The sequence below is a fragment of the Rattus norvegicus genome, chromosome 7, assembly GCF_021556685.1.
Source record: "Rattus norvegicus strain SHRSP/BbbUtx chromosome 7, alternate assembly SHRSP_T2T, whole genome shotgun sequence".
NCBI classification, from domain to species: domain Eukaryota; kingdom Metazoa; phylum Chordata; class Mammalia; order Rodentia; family Muridae; genus Rattus; species Rattus norvegicus.
This window is the reverse complement of record NC_141540.1, coordinates 117,950,986-117,975,886: the sequence shown is the minus strand read 5'-3', so window position 1 is coordinate 117,975,886 and position 24,901 is coordinate 117,950,986. Positions and strand designations below refer to the sequence as shown.

Below are 24,901 nucleotides of genomic sequence, written 5' to 3'. Positions count from 1 at the left end.
TCCCACAAAGGCTGGGGCTGACACCTGCAAGCCCCAGCATGCACCTGTCTACAAGTTTGGGTGCTCCGGGCATGGGTGGCTCCTAACCAGTGAGACACATGGGAAGAAGGCTCAGTGGCAAACAGCCTTTATCAAGAGTCACAAAATAAGCAGTCTGTGGCCTAAGGCCCGTAAGTAGAGCTCTGCATAGTCCGTCCCTGAGCAAGGTGGCCAGTGTCCTGGGCTGGGAGGGTGATGGGGCTCTGTGCCAGCTCCCCTACAGCACTGGGGTATGTGCTGAAGTGGATCACCAGGCCAGAGATCATGAGGAAGCCCTGGCTGGGCAAGGGGTTGAACCCTGCCATACTGAGGAATCACATTTCACATGAGCAAACAGCATGGCCTCTTCTCCACAGACGCCTCCTCCGAGGGGGCAGTGAGCTTGAGCAGGGGTGGGTCTCCACTTGTGCTGAAGCCACACTCAGGCTGGGAAGTCTCGGTGTCGACAGACAGGCCAGGCTCACAGGTCCCCGGCCCTTCAGGGGCAGGCCGCTGAAGCTTCGCAGCTGCTCGCTGCCGTTTAAGCTCTGCCAGCGTGTGGTGAGCCTTGTCCCGGATGAGGGCATCAGGGGAACAGCTCTCCTCAGGACTCAGATGATAGGACACACTCCGATCTAGACGCTTGGAGTACAGGTGTCTCCCTGGGGGTGCCCCTACTTGGCCATTGTGTGGTCTGGCCACCTCAGGGCTGTCATCCTGTGGGCAGAGCCAAGACCCCAGAGGCCATGAGGAGGTGCTTGTTCTCACCTATACCAGCCTCGGGCTCCAAGTTGTGTGAAGTGGTGGTAGAGGGACAGATGTGAGCGTGGGAGGGTCAACAGCGTGCACCTGAGTAGCACTAACCCATCTAGAAGCACGGGTCACTGGAGCTACCACCTCCATAGGGGCCTCACTAGGATGCACTAGGCACTAAGTGATCACACACACACACACCAAGACTGGTGGGGATATGGGACAGGACGGAGTCAGCATGCTCACCTCTGGGGGCTGCAGCCGGAGTTCAGCATCTGTCTGCCTGTCCTCATCCTCGAGAGGTTCTGGACTGGTGACTGGTGGCTGTTGCCACACAATGGCCTCTTGGGCATGCTCCTTGCGATACAGGTTGGTGCGATGTGTCAGGCTCACTCGCCTCACCACCTTCCTGTGCGGGAGGATGTTGAGACACCATCATCCATCTCACAACCACTGCCCACTAATGCCAGTGGGGCTCCACTGCCAGCTGATGTCCATGGGGCGGGGTTGGGGAAGCCAAGGTCTCGGCAGGTGACTGGTGACCACAGCAGAGGCTTACCCGCGGCTGCCTGCACTAGAGGTGCGGCGGCGCAGCAGGGAGCGCTGGCGGCCCTGGGCACGCAGGAGTGCATCCTGTTTGTGCTTGAGCTCCAGCAGTTTGGCTCGTACCTCCTCATCACCACACACATCTGAGAAGAGATGGACAGAGGTGTCACAGGCATGTTCATGGCCACTCCCTTCCCTCAGATGTAGGCAACCCCACACTCACCAAGGGGTGTCTCGTCCACCAGAGATTTTCCATTCAGATCAGCCCCATGTGCCACAAGCAATTCTACCAGGTGTACCTGCAGGCAGCCAGCAGCAGCTGCTTGGCTGAGGGCTCTAGCTAGAGCCAGGAACCTACCCTCTCCCTGCTCCTGTGTACTCACCTGGCCCCAGTAAGCTGCAGCATGCAGAGGCTCCCAGCCATCATGGTCCTTAGCGCTCAGGCTAGCTCCTTGCTCCAGTAGCAGGGTAGCCACCTCACTGAACCCATTAGCAGCAGCGATGTGCAGCTGTGGGCAGACCACTCAGCCCTGAATCCCTGAACCCCTTCCAAGTACCTGCCCCAGGACAAACATCCCCAAGTGACTGAGTTCTCACCAGAGTGGCCCCATGATCCAAAGGGTCATTGAGGTTGGCCCCAGCATGCAGGAGGTTCTGGAGGTCATTCAGCATGCACAGCTCTGGCACTGCCCTGGCCTCCTCAATGCTGTCCTGGGTGATACCTGAGAAGCAAGCTGGCTCAGAGAAGGCATGACCTAGGGCACCACCCCCTGCAGGCAGGCACAGCACACTCACCACGATTGGCCATGGCAGTCTCGAGGTAATCCAGTGTCTGTTCATCCTCACACAGGTCGTAGGGCATATTCCCATCTGTATTGACTGCAAGGAGATCTGCACCACTACAAAGAAGATAGACAAGCCACCAGCCTCAGCCACCATACAACAGCTCCTCAAACCCCTTGCATCAAGTTTCCCCTCAATGGTGGCCTCAGCCTAGCACTGTCTTTGGGAAGAGAAGACAGGAAGGAAGAAAACAAAGCCCTAGCTCCTGCAAGAAAAGCTGGCCTCGGGCCTGACTACTACCCCCTACTAAACCCTGTCTTCAAGCTAGACTTAGCAACCTCTATCCAACCTGTAGTCTTTATTCCTCCAGGCCTCAGGTTTATGACCCCCATCTACCCCATAAATATAGGAGAGGCACTTGTGGACGTGCAAGGGCTCTGGGGTGCCTAGAACACAGAAGAGGTGCCTAGGCATGGTGGAAGAGCAGATCTAGACAGATGCCTGTAGTCCAACAGCAGCTTCAGAGGAGCCCCAGAGACCTGTTAGCTACATACCCCTGATCTATCACTAAGGGCTACACTCATCTGTTCACACAAGGATGACCAAGCTTCTATACCTGACCTAATGGAGACGCTCCTAAATCTAGTAAAGCCACTAGCTTCCTCTGCTCCACCTTAGGGGTAAAGGCTTCTTTTGTATCCAGGCACTTCCTCCTAGACATGGCTGGTCTCCTCATTCCCCTTCCCTCCTTTAACAAGTCCATCCTCAACACTGACCAAATGGCATTTGACTATGGAGAGGCCCTTGGTCCAGAGTTGGAAGTCTAGCCTGCCAGGCAGACCAAAGAACCCTCTGGGATCCCAGGTAGGGTTGACAGAAAAGGTAAGGACAGAAGAAGCATCCCAGATGGGTCACGTGAGCCACCATGTGTATACCCAGCAGGTCCTACCGTGAAATAAGGAGTTCCACCAGATGCAGATGGCCGCAGGTAGCTGCCGCATGCAGAGGTGTCCAGCACTCACTGTCTCGAGCATTGACATCAGCCCCAGCCTCCAGGAGCTGCTGTACCATCTCTTGGAAGTCATCAATGCAGCACTGCAAACAAGCAACCTAAGCCCCAAACCCTGATCCCCAGCTAGGCCAGGCAGCCCACCCCACTCCTGCCGGCGCTTACCTGGTGCAGTGCAGTCAAGCCATCCTCATTGGCCAGGTTGGGGCTAACCCCACTGGTAAGGAACTGGCGGACTGCAAGAAAAGGAAGGCAGGAAGGGTCCTCAAGAGATACCAAGTGCCTCTTCCCTCAGGCCCCAGAAGTTATAAGCATGGGGAACAGTGAAGAGAAGAGAGCCCACTAAAGTTAGACTTGTCTTTGTACTGGGAAGACTAGGGGAAAAGTCAAAGCAGGGCCAGGGAAAGTGTGTAGTAGTGCCAGGCCATGTGTGTTCTAGGACCCACTCCATCTCTAACCAGAAATGAACAACGCTGTCCTACTCTCCAGAGTTGGGGCTTAGAAGGCATACATAAAGGGAAAGGATTCGTGGGACACACTGTTGAGAGGCATGAGACTTCAGTATTAGATTTCTCTGCAACCTCCGATGTGTCTACCCGTGGTCCAGCCCTCCTATGACCTGACTCCTCACAGAAAGACCTCTTGCATCCACCCCTACTAAGGACAGTTCACTATCAGTATCAGAGCTGTGGCTGGAGCCCAGGAGCTAGAGACAGTTCTAGGTCTATTTCTGAGCCAACACCAAGCAGGGCCACACCCAGACAGGTGGGAGTGCCTGCTGTGCTCTGCCCTAGGACTCAAGCACACTCACCTTCCTCCAGGTCGTTCCGGGCAGCAGCCTCCAGAAGGGCAATGCTGGGAGGGAAGTGGACCTGCTTCTGAGGCTTGAGGCCAGCTACCTCCTTCCTTGGCCGCTCCCCATGGCCCTTCTTGTTACCATGGGCCTCCTTCTCAGCCTGGGCCCACATTTTTACCTGCTGGGCACGTCGCTTCTGGGCATGCTTCAGCCGCTCCTGGGTGCTCATCCTGCCTACCATGGGCATCTCTGCCAGCAGCTCCAGGTGCTCGGCCATGGTGGTGGATGTCTGCCCACAGGACGTCTTGGGGCACCACGATTTGGGTTTGGGGGGCCAGGACAAGCCTGAAGGGTGGGGCAGCTGGCTGGACTGGCACCCTTGGGGGCATCCCCTTTCTGAGACTTGGTGCCCTCTGTCCCTGGCAAGGCTGAGATGGGAGGCCCCACACTGTGACCAGGCCCAGCTGCCCTAAGGGGCAGAGCCCAGCCAGGGAGGACAGTGTGGCATGGGGTGGGGTGGAAGGTGTGTAAGTGGGGATGCCTGCAGTCGTTCCCCAGGCAGGACTGACACCTCAAGTGTTCAGCTGGCCGGGCCTCTGTACACAGCACCTCGCCTCCCTCTTGGGGTCAGGGTGCACAGCCTGTGGGAAGTAGCCCTAAGACCTGGCCAGCCTCAGTCCAGGGTCTGAAGCTAATTACCCAGATAACAAAGTTCCAGCTTCCTGGCACCCTGCCTAGGACAATGGAGGGCAGGGCCAATCAGCAGCAAGGCCCTGGCGGCCCCTGGGAGCCTCTGCTCTTCTTCCATGCTGGCTGCCCTCAGTCCTCTGGCTGGTTTTTCAGTCAGCACAACAAGGTCTAACAAGCTATGGCAGCAAAGGCCAGGGAGTATGGTCAGTCCTGGGATTCCAGCCTCCAGCGTCCAAGGGTAACAATCTCTAGGCAGCTAGGAGACAGGAGGTCTGTCAATATTTTCTCAGGGGAACCTCCCCTTCCAGCCGTCACACACACCTAAGGAGTAAATACGAATAAGGAAACACGTCAAGGTCAGCTCACGGGAAGAGGCTCTAAGGCAGCCCTGAGTAGAACCCATCCTATCCCCCAGCACACTGAAAGTCAACAGTATATGGGGGTGGGGGGTTTCCTCTGCTTTACTCCTCCCCAATAACTAGGGAAGAGTGGGGCATAGGCTATTTCAGGGCTTACCCATCCCTTTCAGATGGGCTGTGCAGTGTAAACAGTAAAGCAGAGCTGGCTGGGCTCTCTAGGGCTTGCATAAGGACTGTCAGACTCTACTGACTGAGTTTCCTGTAGTTCACCATCTGCCTTGCTCCCATCAGGAAGCCAGCTCAGTCCAGTCACTATTTCTGCTATGAGTGGCACTCAGCTGAAGTCACAAGGACCCTAGTATCCTCAGGGAAGAGGAATTAAGAGCTGTCTCCCCTGCCACCATCATTGGACAAAAGGAAAGACACCCTGATGTCCTTGTCTTATAGAAGAGAAATCAACCCAAGGACAGCAACCACTTCTCAAGCAGAAGACATGCTGGCTGTTGTTCCTCTCATCTGAGCATGTACGTGTGGAGACGGCTCTCTGTCTGCTGCTGGGAGATGAGCAAGACTTCTAGCCACTCCAGGCTCCCCAGAAGGCCCTGTCTTCCCCAGTACATAGTCCTTAACCCTGGTGGCCCACCTTCATGACCTTTTTTGGAATTTGCCTGAGGATAAACTCTTATGTGATCTAGGATATCACCACAAGGGACCCCAGTAAGCCTAAGCTTAACCTACACATGCAGCCCAGTGAAATGGTTCTTACTCTAAGGGTGTTCCCCTAGCAGGCTGAGCTCTAAGCTTTCCATTCTGATTCCAGGAGCTGTCTACATGGCTTCCCCCCAGAAGCCAGCCTCAAAGGGAACAGGCCAGCTAAAAGCCAGTGGGCTCTTCTGAAGTTCTAGGAAAGAGCAACTCTGGCAAGATCTGAATCTTGGCTGACCCAGCTGGACCCGACTAAGGTGTGGTTCCTCTCCTAGTCTGCCAGAGTCATGAAGATGGCTAATCTACCAAGGCCTGATAACCACGGCAACAGTTCTACCACATGGTCACACCAACACCAAAAGCGGGCTGAGGAGGGCAGCCCCTGCTCTACTCCGCATATCCCTCCCAGAAGAGATTTTATCTGCAGCAATGGCTGCCACACCCTGGTCTCCCTGAGTATAAACTAGGATGATAGTAAGTGCTTGCTAAAATCTATTTGGCTGGCTGTGAAAGCTACAGGAACTGACTCCAGCAAGTCTGAGTACCCCAGACCCACACGAAGGGCATATTGGGACATCTTTATCAGATGTTCAAATGTTCCCCGCTGTTCTGCAACGACAGCTTCTCACTCCATGTGTAGCCAGCACTGCCCTGTGTGTCACTGCATGCAGCCTTTAGCCTGCCGCATGGTGTCTGTAGTGAGAGCCAGAGCCTGACAGCTGTCAAGGGGCCAGAACACATAGGAACGAGGAAAGGTAAAGATGGAGACAGACGGCCCCGAAATGGGAACAACGGACAGATGTCCAGAAAAAGGGCAGAAAAGAGGAGAGGAAAGGTTCAGAGAAGAGCTATGGAGTGGGGAAAAACAAAAACAGTGTACAAGAGAGCACACGTCACACCCCTCTGGAGGTGCATCTCCAGACCTGGAGTGTTTCTGTCTGATGCCATCTACTGGTCATCCTTCCACACTAAAGCCCATTCAGCAAGCAGAGCAAGGAGCAGAGAGGAGAAAGCCCTTCTGTCTCTGGCTGCACATCACAAGGCGAGCTGACAAGACGGTGGGTAGCAATGAGGCAACTGATGAAAGAGTCCCTTGCGGTAGCAAGATGACATCAACCAGCAGGTCTGTGGCAAGAAAAGTACCCCCCCTAAAGAGCTACAGTTATGAGGCAGGCAGATGAAACCCTGCCAGTCTGTAGAATGATGTCTATGTACTCGTTTCTGCCACAAGTCAAAGCAGATGAGTGGATGAAGAGAGGGGCTTCAACACACTGGCGTGGGTGTGGAAGCTGACAGGATTCTGGGTAAATGAACTCCTCTTCTTCTTCACACCCAGGAAGGCTAGGAGTAAAAATGGCACAAGTGAATCTCAGTGGGCTGATGGCTGTCCAGAGAGCACAGGTGGAGATCAGCACAATCCTGCTAAGCGACCGGGGAACGAATGGAAGGAAGGAAGCTCTAGTCTCATGGTTTGTACCCTGGGTCCATAGGCTGTGCCTGACCTCATAGTAGAAAATGGGTTGAAAATTTTTGTCACAATGACTGTGGCTCACAGTTCAGGGCATCCGCCGTGTTCTGTCAAGCCCAGCTCTAAGAAGCTCACTCCTACATTGTACAGAGAGCCACAAAGTACCTGGCATGCCCTGGTCACTCACTGCAAGCAACACTATAAAATAAAACAATGGATACCTGGCCACTGATGAGAGGAACACAGCTAAAAAAGCCCTAGAAGGTGTTATGGAGAAGTCCTTGATACACTGTGTGGGTCACTTTCTTTCTTTCTTTTTTTCTTTTTTTTTAAATAAATCTTTTTTTAACATTTATTTATTTATTATGTATACATCATACAGCTTTCTGCCTGCATGTATGCAACTACAGGCCAGAAGAGGGCACCAAACCTGATTATAGGTGGTTGTGAGCCACCATGTGGTTGCTGGGATTTGAACTCAGGACCTCTGGAAGAGCAGACAGTGCTCTTAACCTCTGAGCCATCTCTCCAGCCCCGTGGGTCACTTTCTATCAAGCGGATACAATAACTAGAGTCACCTGGGAAGGGGGAACTGAGGTAAACTGAGAAAATGCCTGGTCATTCTGGCTTATGGGGCACATTTTTCACAGCTGATAAATATGCGAGGGCCCAGCCCACTGTGGGCGTGGCACCCTGAACAGGCGGTCCTGGGTTACATAAGCAGGCAAGCTAAGGAAGACATCAAGGTCAAGGCAGTAGCAGTGTTCCTCTGTGGCTTCCCTAGATAGTGGTGCGCAGGCTCCCTCAATCTGTCTCTGGTCATTATTTTATCACAGCAACAGAAACCTAAGTAAGATATCATACTATGATGAAAGGAACTCTAAGAAATAGTGTTTGTTCAGTTATGAAAAAGATATAACATCAGGTTGGAGATGGCTCAGCGGTTAAGAACACTTACCAATCTTGGCAGAGGACCTAGGTTCAGTTCCCAGCACCCATATCAAATAGATCACCTGTAACTCCAACTCCAGGGAATTTGAAGCCCTCTTCTGGCCTCCAGAGACATTTTACACACATACACAAACCCATACTCCTACATAATTAAAAATAAATCTGCTGTGTGTGATACATAACTGTAATCTCAGCACTCAGGAGGCAGGTGGATCTCTGTGAGTTTAAGGCCATGCTGGTGTACAGAGTGAGTTCTGGACCAGTCAAAGCTACATGAGACCTGTCTCCAAAAATAAACAAATAAACAATATATTTTTAAAAAATATTAAAAATAAAGGCTGGAAGCCAGGTGGTGGTGCACTCGGGAGGCAGAAGCAGGTGGATCTCTATGAGTTTGAGGCCAGCCTGGTCTACAGAGTAGGTTCCACATCAGCCAGCAATACACAGAGAAGCCCTGTCTCAAAAAAACTAAACTAACAAAGACTGGAAGATGGATCAATATCTTTGAGCAGTTAAGAGCACTGGCTGCTCTTCCAGAAGACAGGTTTCATTCCCAGCATCATATGGTGGCTCAGAACCATCCATAACTCCAGTCTCAAGAGACCTGCTACCCTCTTCTGGCTTCTGGGAGCACTTTGTGCAAGTGGTACACATACAGACATGCAGGCAAAATACTCATACACATAAAAATAAATTTTACAACAGCAATCTTCAATAAAAGTTCAGAGTGGGGCACATGGTAAACCCGAGACCTCTAGCAGCTAAAGGGCCTGAGGTGAAAAGACTGCCTGAGCACCTGAGCCCATCCCTGGTAACATGCTGAGATGCCGTCTCAGAAACCACAGTGCGGCTCTACAATAGAGTGCTTGTCTAGTACACAAAATCCCGGGTGCCATCCCCACTACTACAAATACATACACAAAGTTACTGTGCATTTATAATTATAAACATGAGAAAAAGATAGAAAAAAGGAGAAATGGGAACAGAGCTGGGGAAGTACTTATGCTTGATAAAATGTAACTGAACTTGGACCATGTGAAAATTAGTCTCTGCAGAAACTATGTTAAGAGCTCTGAACGGGGCAAGGTGAGCATAAAGTGCCCCTGCACAGGTATAACTTGGCACCTGGAGGAAGAAAAGCACACAAACCCTGGGCAAAAGAAGGGCAGGGAATATAGGTAAGGCCACCCAGCCAACCAAACAAGACTCTTATCTTCTTGTGCTGTGGAAGTTGAGAAGGCCCTCAAATCAAGGAGAGACACAGTTAGACAGCAGAGACTGAAGGAGGGAAAGTGGTAGGGCAAGGAAATAGCCCACAAGCAGGAAGACAGGAAACAGTGGAAATTAGAAGGAACAGGACTGGAAACATCAGAAAGTGATAAGGGAGGAAAGGGCCAAGAGGGCAGATGGAGGGCCCTCAGAAAGACTGTTGGCAGTTAGAGAAGTCCAGAGTAAGTGCCCGAGTGGAAGTGGTCGGCATGGATATAGGCAGAAACCATCAGCTGGTAAGGAACTAGGTGGCAAGAAGGCCCCTCAGAACACATGTGGACAAAAGAGGGTCAAATTGGGGAAGGACTTAAGTGCTGGCAGTGGAAAGTTCCCTGGGAAACAAGAATCTCTCTTCACACCAAAATAAACTCCAGACAGCACACACCTGGCCTTAAGAAAAGCCAAAAGAGTACAAGGAAAAGGAAAAAAATGTTTCATAATCCTAACACACACACACACACACACACACACACACACGACACAAAACCCAAAAACTGAAAGGAAAGCCCTCAAATCAATTACACTTAGTTTTCAAACAATCTGCATTATAAAAAGGAGACAAGGGCTGGAGAGATGGCTCAGTGGTTAAGAGCACCCAACTACTCTTCCAGAGGTCCTGAGTTCAATTCCCAGCAACCACATGGTGGCTCACAACCATCTGTAAAGAGATCCGATGCCCTCTTCTGGTGTATCTGAAGACAGCTACAGTGTACTTATATATAATAAATGAATAAATCTTTAAAAAAAAAAAAAGGAGACAAAATAAAGCCTATAAGGCATACTAGGTACACTGGCTCAAGGCTGTAATTCTAGAAGTCAGGAGGCTAGGATATGAGGATCCCAAGTAGGCCAGCCTGGGCAGGAATAAGATTCTAGTTTCGGGGTTGGGGATTTAGCTCAGTGGTAGAGCGCTTGCCTAGGAAGTGCAAGGCCCTGGGTTCGGTCCCCAGCTCCGAAAAAAAAGAACCAAAAAAAAAAAAAAAAAAGATTCTAGTTTCAACAACCAACAATAAACCCTACAAGGTCCAAAGTCAGATGACTAAGCTAGGCATGGTGGTATGCACCTTTAATCCCAGCAGTTGGGAGGCAGAGACAGATGGATCTCTGTGAGTTTGGGGCCAACTTATCTACATTCTGAGACTCGGTGGACCTTAGGCACAGGCCTCACAGAAGTTCTCACAGCTCTCAGCATGCTAAGATCCCTGCAGCTCAGCAGCAGCCTTCCAGAGGGAGTAGCACTTGCAAGGGAACCCCTCGCCAGAGCACTGGCTTAAATAGGAAGAGAGCTTTTGACCTACACCCACATGTCTTCAAGGCCTGAAACCCAACAACAGCTTTAATGAAGTTGCCAGTGAGCCCACATCCTCTCTTGAGAGACTCAAGTTTCTTCCCCCCCCCCCCCCCCCCCCCGGAGCTGGGGACCGAACCCAGGGCCTTGCGCTTCCTAGGTAAGCGCTCTACCACTGAGCTAAATCCCCAGCCCCGAGACTCAAGTTTCTTAATGCTGCTCCCACCCCACTGGCATTGCCCTCAGTAGATTCCCATCTCACCCCAAGAGCTCTTTGTTCCTTGCTATACTTGCAAAGCACTGTCTCCTCCTCTCCCTGGGGTCTCAGCCCACCCCTAACCCCCATTCTTTAGCGGAATTCCTGATGGTCTGGGTATTCTCCTGGGTAATCCTGCATGTTTCTGCCACCTCACAGCCTTGGCCTCTTCCTCCTCTGTCTCAACTGTACCTTCCATCTAGTTTTCACCCGTAGATGTCTTCACCTGCAGTCTCAATGCAAACCCCCCATTCTTCTCCTGTCTCTCCTATGACCTGAACCCAAGCCCAACATTCCAGCACTCACACCTCACAGTGCTATTCTTACCCCCGTTCTCACCTCCACCCCAACCAGCCTCAGCTCTGAGTTCTCTGACCAGAGCTCTAGCACCATTGAGGAACCAACAGAGCTATGAACAAAACCACATAGAGCTGCCTGGTCCTGAGTGTGGAAGCCGGTCACCTAGATGTACAGAATCCCACTGTTTCCTTCACTTTATCTCTCCTAGGCTGAAACAAAAACAAACGCAACAGAAGAGCCTCTGCCTCTATCATGAGATCATCCCAAAATACAAATACTAAAAAACTTAGCAAAACGCATGCACAGAGAACCATAAAACAATATAGAAAGACAAGAAACAAGACCTAAGTAAATGAAGGAAGACAGACGCCTTGACTGTGGTCAGAAGACTCGGGAGTGAAAAATCCCCCCACCCCCCAAGCTCGTCTGCACCTATGCAGTTCCCAGCAGTACATTTAAAACTCATAATGCGGGGGCTGGAGAGATGGCTCAGTGGTTAAGAGCACTGACTGCTCTTCCAGAGGTCCTGAGTTCAAATCCCAGCAACCACATGGTGGCTCACAACCATCTGTAATAAGATCTGATGCCTGGGGGCTGGGGATTTAGCTCAGTGGTAGAGCGCTTACCTAGGAAGCGCAAGGCCCTGGGTTCGGTCCCCAGCTCCGAAAAAAAGAACCAAAAAAAAAAAAGATCTGATGCCTGGTGTGTCTGAAGTCAGCTACAGTGTACTCACATACATAAAATAAATAAATATTTAAAAAAAAACTCATAATGCAAATGTGCATGAATAGGCAGAACAATCAGGAAAAAGGAAATTCTGGTTTACCTATGTAATTACACATTACAGTTGATTATGAAACTCAGTACCTGAGCCCCAGAAATGTTTGCTTAAGGATAAAGAAACAAGCCAGGGAGCCGGAAAAGGTTCAATGACAAGTAGCAAATTCTGCAGCTCACTGGCCAGTTAGTTTAGCCAATCACTGAGCTCCAAGTTTAGTGAGCGACTGTCTGAAAAAATAAGGGATAGTCCTGCACGGTGGTGAGCACCTTCAATCCCAGGACTCAGGAGGCAGAGGCAAAGAAAGTGCTATGAGCTAAGGCAGTCTGGTCTGCATAGTGAGTTCCAGGTCAGCCAAGGCTACACAGGAGACCCTGTGTCAATAAGGAAGTAAATAAAGGAGAGCAACTAAGGCTAATGCAACCTCTGGCTTCTCCAAGTACATGCACACATGTGCACACACACACTTTAGCACACAGGCGCACACAAAGAAGTAAACCACCGCCAGGAATGTAGCACAGTTGGTAGGCTCTTGCCTGGTTCACTGCTCATCGTGTCATCAAACCAAGTGAGTATATGCCTATAATCCTGACACTTGGTGGGTAGAGGAAGGAGGATCAGAAGTGAAAAGTCATCCTGGGCTATATAGCAAGTTTGAGGCTATCATAGGCCACATGAGACCCTGTTTCAAAAAATGATAAAGAAACCAGTGAGAACCAGGCATGGTAGCTCATGTCCATAATCCCAGCATCTTAAAGCCAGGTATGGTGGTACATGCCTTTAATCTTAGCATTCGAGAGACAGAGGTAAATTTGAGGCCAGTCTGGTCTGCCAGTCCATTCCAAGACAGCTAATGCTATGTAGAGAGACCCTGCCTCAAAAGACAAGGAAAAAAAAAAAAACAATAAGGGAAACAAGCCCTTAGATTTATCTGCAAAACCGTCAAAGAGGTTGTTTCCATAATCTGTACAGGAAGCTGAGGGCAGAACTTAGTAATGCTTAAGTTGTTACATAGTGAGACTGTATCTCAAATACTGACAGTAGTATTTTACATTGTTTTATTTTTAGTATGTATGTGTGTGGACGTAAGTACAGGTACCTGTGGGGCCAGAAGAGGACATCAGACCCTGGACACTGGAGTTACAAGTAACTGCTTGATCTCTCTGAACCATCTCAAACATCAATAACAGTCGTGATCCTTTACCCAAGTGAGCTGTACATCTACAGGTAAAACTACAGGTAGTCAGTCAGTCCATGAAAAGAAAGTTACTATCAACAGCCCCAAGGGCAGACAAAGTAAGTGTGAGACACAGGCAGCAAAGGCATAAAGAAAATGGAGTCCCATGCCCTACTGTAAATGGCGCTACTCTTCAGAAAATAGGTCAGCGGGTTCTTAAAATGGGGCGTGGGATGCCCAGAGCATGAGGGTAGCATGCAGAGCAGACTTGGTTCTCCCCTCAGTACCAAAAACAAAACAAGTAACAAAGCAGGGCAAGGCAGCACACCTAGAAGCCCAGCTCAGGATGAGAGTGCGAGCTTCGAGGTAAAGGAGGAGGCAGTGGTGCTGCACACCTTACCTTAGTTCCAGCTCTCGGGAGGGAGAGCAGGCAGATCTGAGTTCAAGGCCAGTCTGCTCTAAGAGTGATTTCTAGAACAGCTAGGACGACATACAGAAACACTATCTCAAAAAAGAGCAACAACGACAAAAAAAAAAAAAAAAAAAAAAAAGAAAACAACAATGAGGAAAATACCTAAACATGCACCTACCACAGGACCAGAAACTAAAGTGGACAATCATCTCAAAGAAATACAGTCTGCATTGGGGAGGTGCTCAGTGGTTAAGAGCACACACTTTTCATCAATTCCCAATGCCTGCGTTAGGCAGCTAACTCGAGTTCCAGGGAATCTGACCCCATTTGATTTTGCTGAGTATATATGTGCATATATTCAACATATGCTTAAATGAATAATACTAATAATAATTTTAAAACTCTAATATGGCCGGGCAGTGGTGGCACACACCTTTAATCCTGTACTCAGGAGACAAAGGCAGGTGGATCCCTGAATTCAAGACCAGCCTGATCTACACAGCAAGTTCCAGGACAGCTAAGACCACACAGAGAAACCCTGTCTCTAAAAACAAAACCAACCAAACAAACAAACAAACAAACAAAAACCCCTCTAATCTTTTCATGAAGTTCATAAAACTTTCATAGAAGTTATAACGGCTAGGAAGTGGAAGCAACCTGTCAGAATGAGATGAACTGCTACAGAACAGTGGTTTGTTCCAGCTGCCGGGGCTGGCTTACCTGGATGCTAACAGCAAAACTGTGGCATATATAAGACTATAGGTAGACTATTCCTAACACATGGTGTACACACACACACACACACACACACACACACACACAACACACACACACACTGTAATACACGAGTGCCCAGAGGTGCTCAGAGTGGGGGTGGGGGCTGGGTGCAGAAGGGCTACTAGACTGTCTTGCTTGACTGCACAGGGCTAACAAGCACACAGAAGTGCAGGTGAAGCTGTGAAACCTGCATAAGTCATGAAGCATGTTTCACCCCTTTGTAATCTGTATCTTGTAGTTAGGTACATTACTTAAGGGGATCTAGAGAAGAGATTTCTTCTTAGTTACTATATGTGACTATCTACTTCAAAAAAGAATGAATAAGAACTGGAGGGGTGGCTCAGTGTTTAAGAGCCCTTGCTGCTCTCCCACAAGACCTAGGTTCAATTCCCAGTACCCACATGGCAACACGACAACTTACAACCATCTTCAACTCCAGTTCCAGGTGATTCAATACCCTCTTTGGGCATTTGCAGGTACCAGGCACATACATTGTGTGCAGGCAGGCAAAAACACTCATATACATAAAACGAAAATTTTTAAGATGCATGTAATTTGCCAACAGCTGGGGAGGCTTAGGCAAGAGTTTAAGGTCAGCTTGGGCCACAAAAGGAGAGTTTACTTTAAAAAAAAAAAAAAAAAGCTCGTGCTGGCGTAGCTAAAGCTTGTAATCACAGAGCCCAGGAGGCTGAGGCAGAAGATCAGGAGTCCAAGTTCAGCCTCAGGTACACAGTAAGTTCCAGACTCATCCTTTCACTGGGCCATAGAGTGATTCCCTGTCTCAAAAAGGGAAAGGAAAAAAGAAAAGAAAACTGAAAACATAAAAGACCAAATGATTAGGCCAGACCTGGTACACATCTTTGCTCCCAGCACTCTGGAGGCAGGTGGATCTGAGTTTCAGACCAGCCTGGTCTACATAGCAAGCTCCAAGCCAGCCAAGGCTACACAGTAGGACTGTCTCCAAACAACTAAACAAGGGGGGTGTCTGTGGGACAGAACCGTGCCCTAGCCATCTACCCCGGTGATATTCTATGGAATTCCAGGTCCAGGCTTCCCACACAGCTCACTGAAGCTTAGCAGGGCCTTGTCACAGAGGATATGGAAAGCTCTTATCACAGAGCAAGGAACACAGCCTACAGAGTACTTAGTCTCACTAGCAGTAAGAACCAACAGGATGACCTGGGCAGAACTGGGGAAAAGAATTAGTTGTCATATAACCCAGGAGACAAAACTGCCATTAGTAGGCACCTGAAGACAGCCCCAGGAGGCTAGAAGAATAAGTATCCCAGTTTCAAGCCAGAGAAAGTCGAGAATCCACAAGAGAGAGGCTTAGGTTTCTGGGCTCATCTTGTAGAGTCAAGACAACTTCACAACCACTGCTGCAGGCCAACAAGTTTCTCAAGCCAGCTAAGGAGGTTGGTTACCAGCCCCAATCAGGCCTTCCTCCACACCCCAAGACACTTGGTGTCTAAAATCCCTGTCCCTCCCCAGCTTTCTGCTGCAGTAAGGCTCCCCTCCTACCTGCCTGTCTGTCTCTAGACTCCTGCAGAAGCTGTAATGTGTAACTCAGAAGCTCCCCGTGTTCAGCCTCAACCACTCACCAGGCAAGGGACAGAACCCTTAGAAACTGAGCTCATAGCTAGGAGAGTGCTTGCCATGCATGGGTCTGTCCACTGTGTCTCTGCATCCATCACAGTGGTCCCAGAAAGTTCCCTCCCCTTCCTGTTTCATTCACTCAGTCTCTTAATTCAGTCCATAAGTGTGTCTGAGCACAATCTTCTTCTAGAGCAAGACTTTTTCTGGTGCCCAGCATCGTTTAAGAGATGAGTTCAGAGCTAAAATGTGCTCATCCTGTAAAGAACCCAGGGTCTGAGGTCAAGCCAGCAAAGGCTCTACCGTCTCTTCTCCATGCTCCCTGCAGACCACTCACTCTACAAGGGGTCAACTGTCCTACAGCACCCCTAGTCCTAGGGGAGACTGAGTGAGCCTCCAGATGACACAGTCCTGGCTGGCAGCATGACCACAATCCTGGAACAGAGCCAGAACCAGCCAACTGAGCATTTCTCACATCCCTGACCACAAAGGCCTCAGAATAATCAGATTTTTGTTTGTTGTTTAAGACAAGGTCTTACTTTGTAGCCCAAGTTGGCCTCAAACTCACAAAGGTCTGTCTGCCTCTGCCTCCAGAGTCCTGGAATTAAAGGTGCGCACCCCTAGCCCAGCTTCCATCCCACCCCCGAGACTTTGAGATGGGGTCTCTACACTAAGGCCCAGGCCTCCAGCTGTGGAACCCAGGCTGACCTGATTGGCAGAGACCTTCCAGTCTGACCATGCTAAGTGACAAATTACAGGCTTGAGCTACCACTAGCTCACTATTTAGAAGTAACTTGGTGTAGAAGCACAATGGACTTCAAAGCACTTTGTCTGTCCACCTCTGCAACCCAACCTTGGCTACTCAGGTTGCTGGGATGCTCCCACATCCCTGGCGAGTCTGCTCCAGGCTCTGTTGATTCTCATTGGCTAACAGTCAATGACTGGTGTGAACTACATCCTACTTGCATGCTGTGCATTATCAAGATTCTCCTCTCTGGGCAGGCTGAGCTCCAGGCAAGGCTGGTCTACAGAGCCACAGTGAGGTCCAGGCCAGCCAGTGCTATGTAATATGCACACATGGAAATAAGAGGGCAGCTTACATAGGTCCCAGATACACAACTCAAGTCTTCAGGCCCGGCAAGCACCCTCATCTTCTCAGCCATCTTGCCTGCACTCACTGGGGCAACCAAAAGAGCCAAATTAAGAGTACAAAGCAAAAAAATGATTTATTCAATGAAGCCATGTTGGGAAGAAGAACAAAGAGATTTAAGATGACCGACCCCTCCTAAACAGTCCCCTTCCCAGTATGGCCACACTGCTTTCCTCTATACTTGTCTGTTATTGGGACCCTTAGGGCCTAAGCTCTGAGACTTAATATCTTCAGTAACAATCCTAGCACTCGGATCTGAAGTAGGAGGGTAAGTAGTTCAAGGCCATCACTGCATTGCACAGCCACCTGGAAGCCAGTCTGAATTTCGGGAGACTCTGTCTCAAAAAAAAAAAAAAAAACGTTTTTAGGTCTCTGCTCTGATCCAGCTCACAGGCAGCTCACGCCTACCTGCGCACGCTCTGGTCTCAGCTACAGTTCTGGTCCTCATCTGAGGCTCTATGTTCTTTTTTTAATACTCTGACTTTCTTGTCATAAACAGGAGAACTATATAAATTCAACTTCCCCCTATTTTTGATGTACAGAAGTGAAAGTTGATTAGCTCAATACCGACAGGGCTAATTGTCCCATGGGAAGGACCCATATATTAGCACATGTAACACTTCAGCCAGCCCAGTACCCATAGCTGAGTAGAGAATGTGGAAGGGCCCTTCCCCAGACATCAAGGGAGACTGGCAATCTTCCTCTTCCACTCCCTTTCCTGTTGCCATCTAGCTCCAAAATAGATCTAACTCAAAGCAAAGGGCTGAAGGCTAAAGTGGCAGTGGGCATTTGAAAAAATGCTCAATGAGAGCTGAAGATAACACTCAGTGAGGGTGAGGAGAAGACAAAGGACCTAGTAGCAACTTCCCAGGAAACCTGTGGCAGGTACTGCTCCCCGTCACTGCCCCAGGCACATCTCTCCTGGGCTGCCACCCCCTTGTAAACTGGAAACTAAGGTCTGTCAGACACAAACTTGACAAAAGATTTAAAAAAAAAAAAGAAAAAAGGTGAGCTTTGAAGAATAAAGGAAAGCTTGTTCTAGTCCCATAGAGACCAGACTCAAATCCACATGAGGCAGGTCAGAGAGCCTGGGGGCCTCACTGCTGGCTGTGACATACGTTTGGATCTATAGACAGAAAAGGCACAGACGAACAACAATGACAAGCAACCAGAGCTTCCAGGGACTAAGCCACTACCCAAAGACTTTGCATGGACTGACCCTGGACTCTGACCTCATAGGTAGCAATGAATAGCCTAGTTAAAGCACCAGTGGAAGGGGAAGCCCTGGGTCCTGCTAAGACTGAACCTCCAGTGAACGTGATTGTTGTGGGCAGGGCGGTAATGGGGGGAGGATGGGGAGGGGAACACCCATAAAGAAGAGGAGAGGGAGGGATTAGGGGGATGTTTGCCTGGAAACCAGGAAAGGGAGTAACATTCGAAATGTAAATAAGAAATACTCAAGTTAATAAAAAAAAAAAAGAAAGAAAGAAAGAAAGAAAAGGCACAGACATAGGAGTTCCATCCAGACTTAGAACAAGAGAGCATAAGGTCCTACAGTGAACAATGGTTATGCTGAGACTCCCCTTATACTCAGGATCAATGGGGACAATCCCAACACTAACAAAAAAATATGCTTAGCAAATTCCTGAAAACTGGATGGTAGAAAAAAAGAGGTGGGAGCTGGCAGGACACTATGATGGCCCTGAAGCCACCAGGAAGAAGAAGAAAGAAAGCAGCACAGACCGTAGCATAATGGGGTCCAATAGCTCAAGGAAGTCAGCCATGGCACCACACATGGCTATGTCAAGGAGGATGGAAGCCAGCCTCTGCTACTTAGCAAGTCTGAAGCCAGTCTCGGCTATACAGACCCTATCAAAAACAAAACAAACAGACAAAATCCCCAAAAAGGCCAATGTGGTGCAATCCCAGAACTCAAGAAGATCATGCCCAGTTCAAAGACAGCCTGCCCTACATACTGAATTCCAGACCAGCCTGGACTACAGAAGGAGAGCCTCTCACAAAACCTAGCACTAAGGGCTGGGGATGAGTGAGAAAGCAGCTGCCCTTTGAAAATGGTTGTTATTCACAGGGTACAGGAGGTAAGAAATCAAATCCACAGTCAAACGATCTAATCTGCACACCTCACTCTGCAGCGAGATTGATATTATTTCCATTTTTGCATTACAGGACCGTGGACTGCAGTTAACGGATGAGATGTAGCTCTGTGAGCCCAGCAGTAGAAAAGGAAAAGAGCCACATGACTTTGGGCACATTCCCAAAAGAAAAACTGGGAGTCGGTTACCTACACGGTTATATTCATAGCAGCAGCAGTCACAACAGAAAAGAACTGGAAACAATCCAAGCACCATCAACACAGGAACAAACAAGACTGGGCACATTCATACAGTGGAATATTACCCAGCTATAAAAAGGAATGGAACTCTGATACATGCTACAAAGGCGCGAGACGTAAAGGGATGGATTTTGTATGATTTCACCTGTGTGAGGTGCCTGTGCTATGCAGACTCCTAGAAGCAGAGTACAGCATGGCCTTCTGGCATCTAGAGGAGGAGGAGCAGGGATTCTTGTTTCATGGATGCAAACCTTTTATCTTGAACATTTTGGAAACAGAAACATGGTGGTCCACTCCTATAACCACAGGATTTCAGAAGCTCAGTTCCGGGTCAGCCTGACTGTACACGGCAAGACACCATCTCATGAAATAAAAGGCAGAGTGCTGGGGCAGGGTGTGATGGCATATATCTGTAACCCTAACAAGGAGGCGGAGGTAGAGGCATGACAAGTTTAAGGCCACCCTGAGTTATTTAATAAGATCCTTGCTCAAAGGAAGAGAAAAAAAAAAAAAAAAACCTGAAGTAGTAGGTAACAAGTAGTACTTGCCTAGCATGTGAGATGTCCTGGGTTGTTATACTGGGTTCAATGCACAGCAGCACCAAAACCAAACCAGACATGCATGTATGTGCAGAAACACACGCACACACACACACACACACGCACACACGCACGCACAGTAACATCCTACACCTACTATAGACCATCAAAAGGGTAAAACAGGACTACTTCCATTTTGTTTTCTTGTTTTTTCAAGACAGGGTTTCTTTCTCTTTTTTTTTGGTTCTTTTTTTCGGAGCTGGGGACCGAACCCAGGGCCTTGCTCTTCCTAGGCAAGCGCTCTGCCACTGAGCTAAATCCCCAACCCCAAGACAGGGTTTCTTAGTGTAGTCCTGCCTGTCCTGGAACTGACTCTGAGGACCAGGCTGACCAGAGATCTTCCTGCTTCTGCACTCAGAGTGCTAGGATTAAAGCTATGAGCTACCCAGCCCTGCAGATTGTTTATGTGAATTCAGTTTAGGTCAGGAGATAAAAGATGACAGCTAGCCTAGGTGTGGTGGCAAACACTTTAATCCCAACACCAGGGATGCAGAGGCAGATATTTCTGAGTTTAAACCTGGTCTACATAGCAAAATCCAAACCAACAAGGATTATGCAGTGAGACTATCTCAGAAAAAAAAGGGGGGAGGGGGTAAGCAGAGGTATGGGGGACTCAAGAGAGGCTCAGTGGTTAAAAAGACTTTGCTGTTTTTCTAGAAGACCCAAGTTAAATCCTCAACATCACATCTAGGAGATGATAACTGCCTATAATTCCAGCTCTAGGGGGATCCAGCACCTCTGACCTCCAAGGGCACCTATACTCAACATATGCAGATATACACATACTCATAGTTTAAAATAACAAAAATAAAATTGATCTAAGTGGCTAAGAGCACTAGCTTCTCATTTGGGGTTGGTGGTCCATACCTTTAATCCCAGCATATGGAAGCCAGAGGCTGATACACTTGAGTTTGAGACCAGTCTGGTCTACAGAGTGAGTTCCAGGACAGCCAGGGCTACACAGAGAAACACCCACACTCACAAACAAAGAAAAAGAGCACAGGACCCAGATTCAATCCTCAACACTGACACAGTGGCTCACAACTATTTCACAGGCTATTCAATGCTCTCTGCTGGCCTCCAAGGGCACTGTGCACACATAGTATATAGACATACATACAAGCAAAACACACAAATAAAAAAATATAATTTTAAAAAACTCTAGTAGGCTAGAGAAAAGGCTCAGAGGTTTATGAGCACTGGCTGCTGTTCCAGAGGACCTAGTTCGATTCCCAGCACCCACACAGAAGTTCCTAACTGTCTGTAACTCAGTCTCAAGGGACCTAGCACTCACTGGAGGCATCCAGTAAGCAGCATTTCTTCATGGTCTCTCCCTCAGTTCTTGGCTCCAGGTTCCTGCCCTGACTTTGTTTCATGATGAACTACAAGCAGTAAGTTGAAACTAACCTTTAAAAAGATTCTAATAAGGACAACTCTTTTTAAAAGTAAGGTTTCTTTCTTAAAGGTCTCCTCTGTATACATACATATATATATACACATATATATATAAATTTTGATTTCTAATCCAGGACTCAGGAAACCATGGGTCAGTCCCCATAAGCAAAAACTGACTTGAAATGACTGGAAAGGAGTCAGATGTCTCTTACACACCTGAGAGGCAGAGACAGGAGAACCACTGCAAATTTGAGGCTAGCCTAAGCTATACTGCAAGTTTAAGGCCAGCTTAGGCTACATAGTGAGACCCAATCTCAAAAACAAATAATACAGGGACTGGTGAGACGGCCCAGAGGTTGAGAGCACTGGTTGCTACTCTTCCAGAGCACCAGGGTTTACTTCCCAGTAATCACATGGTGGCTCACAACTATAAAAATGACAGGGGGTTAGGGATTTAGCTCAGTGGTAGAGCGCTTGCCTAGCAACCGCAAGGCCCTGGGTTCGGTCCCCAGCTCCAAAAAAAAGAAAAAAAAAAATGACAGTTCCAGGAGACCTATGTAGTTATCTTCTAACCACCTACATGTGTACCATGGCATATACCCACCCCAAACGATAAAGAAATAATACTTAAGAATTATTCCTTTAGGGCTGGAGAGATAGCTCAATGGTTAAGAGCACCAACTGCTCTTACAGAGGACCTGAGTTCAATTCCCAGCAACCACATGGTGGCTCACAACCATCTGTAATGGGATCTGATGGCCTCTTCTGGTGTGTCTGAGGACAGCTACAGTGTACTTACATATAATGAATAAATCTTTTAAAAAAATTATTCCTTTAAAAAAGGAGGTGGGGAACAGGAAGGCCTGGGCCAACAGGGAAGAAAGTCAACCCAGGCATCAGGAGAGGAAAGTCCCTCAAAAAACTTCCTTGGGCAAAAAGTAGCAGCAGAGGCAGACTAGTAGCCCTTCAGAGAGCTGAAAGTCCCGTCACCATGACAACATGAAGCCAGTGGTCTGGGCAGGTTTCACTAGGCCAGCAGTCCCTCAATCAAATCGGCTCCCATACTGGGGTAGTAGCAGCTCTGGTCTCCTTGAAGTGAATCAGGCGCCCTTCTAAAGAGCCAGGGTGCTTAAAGCATGACAAAGCCTCCAAAGAAAACCCCAATCCTAAAAGGGAATACCTAGGGAGCAAAGACACCTAGGAGGGCTCACTGAGGTCTGTCCTCTTGCCTCTACTTGCATCCCCCAAGAAGAAAATGGAAGAAAGAAAGGTGGAGCAGTCCGGGGTCAGCTAACTTTGCTCTATCTCCCAAGTCTGAAGCAAGCCAATACACACTTCTCTTCTGTACCCGTAATAATTAATCCTCCTTGTCTCTAGCCTCTAGCACTGGTTCAGTCAGGAACACGAAGGAGCTCAAACACTTCACAGGCTGATCTACATTCCTCTCCTAATCACAATCCATGAGGCACAGACTCCAGGAAAGGGGCACTTGAAGCCATAAGAGGCTCTAGAATGTGCTTTTTTTCTGAACTCCAAAGCCCACATGAAGCATAGGAAAGTCCCTTCGCTGTCCTAATGTCAGAATGAAGACTGTCGGAGGATTATCCGACTAACAGGTTGCAAGAACTACCTTCACTGATAGGTTTCACAAAACAAAAAAAAACACCCTTCGCTGGCCGCCTAGCTGGCGCCCCTTCTGCAGGCCCCTTGTGACCCGCTCCACTGCCCCGCCAGCACCGGGCCGCAGAAGAACCGGCGCGGGCTCACCGGCCATGCCCCGCCCAGCCGTGCGTGCCCGGCCTTCCCTACGTTCCCATACAGGCCCGACCCTCACTCACAATCGCGGGCCCTCTCACCTGGAACCTCACCCGCCGCTGCCTGAACCGGGCCCGGCCGACCCTGGAGTCCGGCGCTGCTCCAGGCGCCACGGGGGCGGGCCCCGCGCCCATCCTCGCCATGGCAACGCGACACTTCCGGCCCGAGGTGTCCCGAGCGGAAGCCGCGGTGCTGAGTGGGAGTGCTGGGCAGAGCGGCTCCGCAGGGGCGGGGCTATCCCCTGTAGATTGACAGAGGCGGGGTCAGCTCCGGTAGATGATTGGTTGACTTTTTTTTTTTTTTTTTTCGTGCTCTATTCAGTGGAATGAACACCTTGACGTCCCGGGTGGGGCGGGGAAGGGCAAGTGTTCAAGTGTTCCCGGAAGGGTGCTCTTTATCCTATTCTTTAATAAAAGGGTAGGAGTCCATGCTTCAAAGCAGAAGCAGCGTTTGGTCAAAAGAGGGAGCAGCGAATACCAGGGAATGGGCAGCAGTTTGGTTGATAGTTGGACCCTGGGATACTGTGGTCAGGGAGAAGCAGCCGTGATGAGGAGCCTTGAATATCAGACTAAGGAGCCAGGCTTTACCTGGAAGCAAGGAAGGACAAACTGGAAAGGGAGACCTCAGGCTTGTGGGACAGAATGACTTATTTAGTGAATAGGTCTGAGGCCAGGGATATTTACCAGGTGAGAGACACAGGAACTCTCAGCTAGACCCTGTGAATAGAAAGCAGAGGGGCAGGAGGTGATAGGATTCCGGGGGAAGACAGATGAGAGCTAAAAAGAAGAATCTGAGATAAGATCACAACCCAGCCAGAGGTAGGACTGTCAGAGGAAGTGAAGTCCCCCTGTGTTCATCCTCCATGTGTGTCCCCACTCCCTCCTGCGCTCATGACTGTACCTTCCTTGGCAAGGGTCTCAGTCCTTTGATAGTATAATCCGGAGGGGCTTCAAGGAAATGGTGAATTCTCAAAAGTTTTTTTTTTTTTCTTTTTTCTCGGAGCTGGGGACCGAACCCAGGGCCTTGCGCTTGCTAGGCAAGCACTCTACCACTGAGCTAAATCCCCAACCCCTTCTCAAAAGTTTTTAGTGCCGACGGTCTTGGATTGTTGACTCTAACACCAATCTCTGCCGTCTGTGCCCTGATTCAGATTCTCAATACAAACCTGCCCATTGTAGTAGCCAGGAGAACTTGGGTAAAGTTTAGAACACAGACAGTGACCAGGTCTCTGTATCCTCCTCTTGTTTCTGGGGACAGACTCTATTCCTTTTTGGTCTAGAAAGTCTGTCAGTCTGTATGCCCCCTACCTCATTAAGTTCTGGGCAGACTCCCCACCTAGGGCTTGACTTCTTTTGACTGCTTTGTCTTGAACTCCTGGGAATTCCCCATCCCTCTCTGGGTAGTTTGGCTGGAGAAGTCATTTCCCCTCTGTTAAATGGGAGTTAGAGACCAACCCAGGCAGATACATTACCCTGGGGTAGACTTCTTTCAAGGGCTTTTCCTTCCAGGTTATAGGGGATACCCAGGCACCCAAAGGCAACTTGAGAGTGGAGACTGATTTCAAAGGCCACCAAAAGTCCCTACTGGAATCTTTTCTGCCCTTCCCTCCAAGATTAACTGAAACCTGCTAATTGTGGCTGCCCACACATGTTCCCCTCCCC

General features: G+C 49.1%; 1 protein-coding gene and 1 long non-coding RNA gene across 5 annotated transcripts; one reads left to right on the top strand and one right to left on the bottom strand.

Moving 5' to 3' along the window:
- Nucleotides 1-111: 111 nt before the first annotated feature.
- On the bottom strand, nt 112-23,378 carry Ppp1r16a (protein phosphatase 1, regulatory subunit 16A). 4 transcript variants are annotated; one of them, XM_087558154.1, is made up of 12 exons: nt 20,898-20,986; nt 13,547-13,626; nt 3,921-4,916; nt 3,275-3,345; nt 3,050-3,195; nt 2,113-2,216; nt 1,915-2,039; nt 1,701-1,826; nt 1,541-1,616; nt 1,331-1,460; nt 1,018-1,180; nt 112-735 (listed from the first exon to the last, which is right to left on the bottom strand). In XM_087558154.1, exons 3-12 carry the CDS (start codon nt 4,180-4,182, stop codon nt 361-363), a joined length of 1,578 nt encoding a protein of 525 aa, XP_087414280.1. In that variant the 5' UTR covers nt 4,183-4,916; nt 13,547-13,626; nt 20,898-20,986; the 3' UTR covers nt 112-360.
- On the top strand, nt 12,183-19,968 carry LOC148004861 (uncharacterized). The gene is made up of 3 exons (XR_015625727.1): nt 12,183-12,537; nt 13,038-13,196; nt 19,266-19,968. It is a non-coding gene; the product is annotated as an uncharacterized LOC148004861 (long non-coding RNA).
- Nucleotides 23,379-24,901: the final 1,523 nt, after the last annotated feature.

Coding starts and splice junctions, on each gene's coding strand:
- Ppp1r16a (XM_087558154.1), bottom strand. CDS start 4,182: ATGGCCGAGCACCTGGAGCTGCTGGCAGAGATGCCCATGGTAGGCAGG. Junction 2,040..2,112: donor GACTGCCATGGCCAATCGTG/GTGAGTGTGCTG, acceptor CTTGCTTCTCAG/GTATCACCCAGGACAGCATT. Junction 1,617..1,700: donor CTGCAGCTTACTGGGGCCAG/GTGAGTACACAG, acceptor GGCTGCCTGCAG/GTACACCTGGTAGAATTGCT.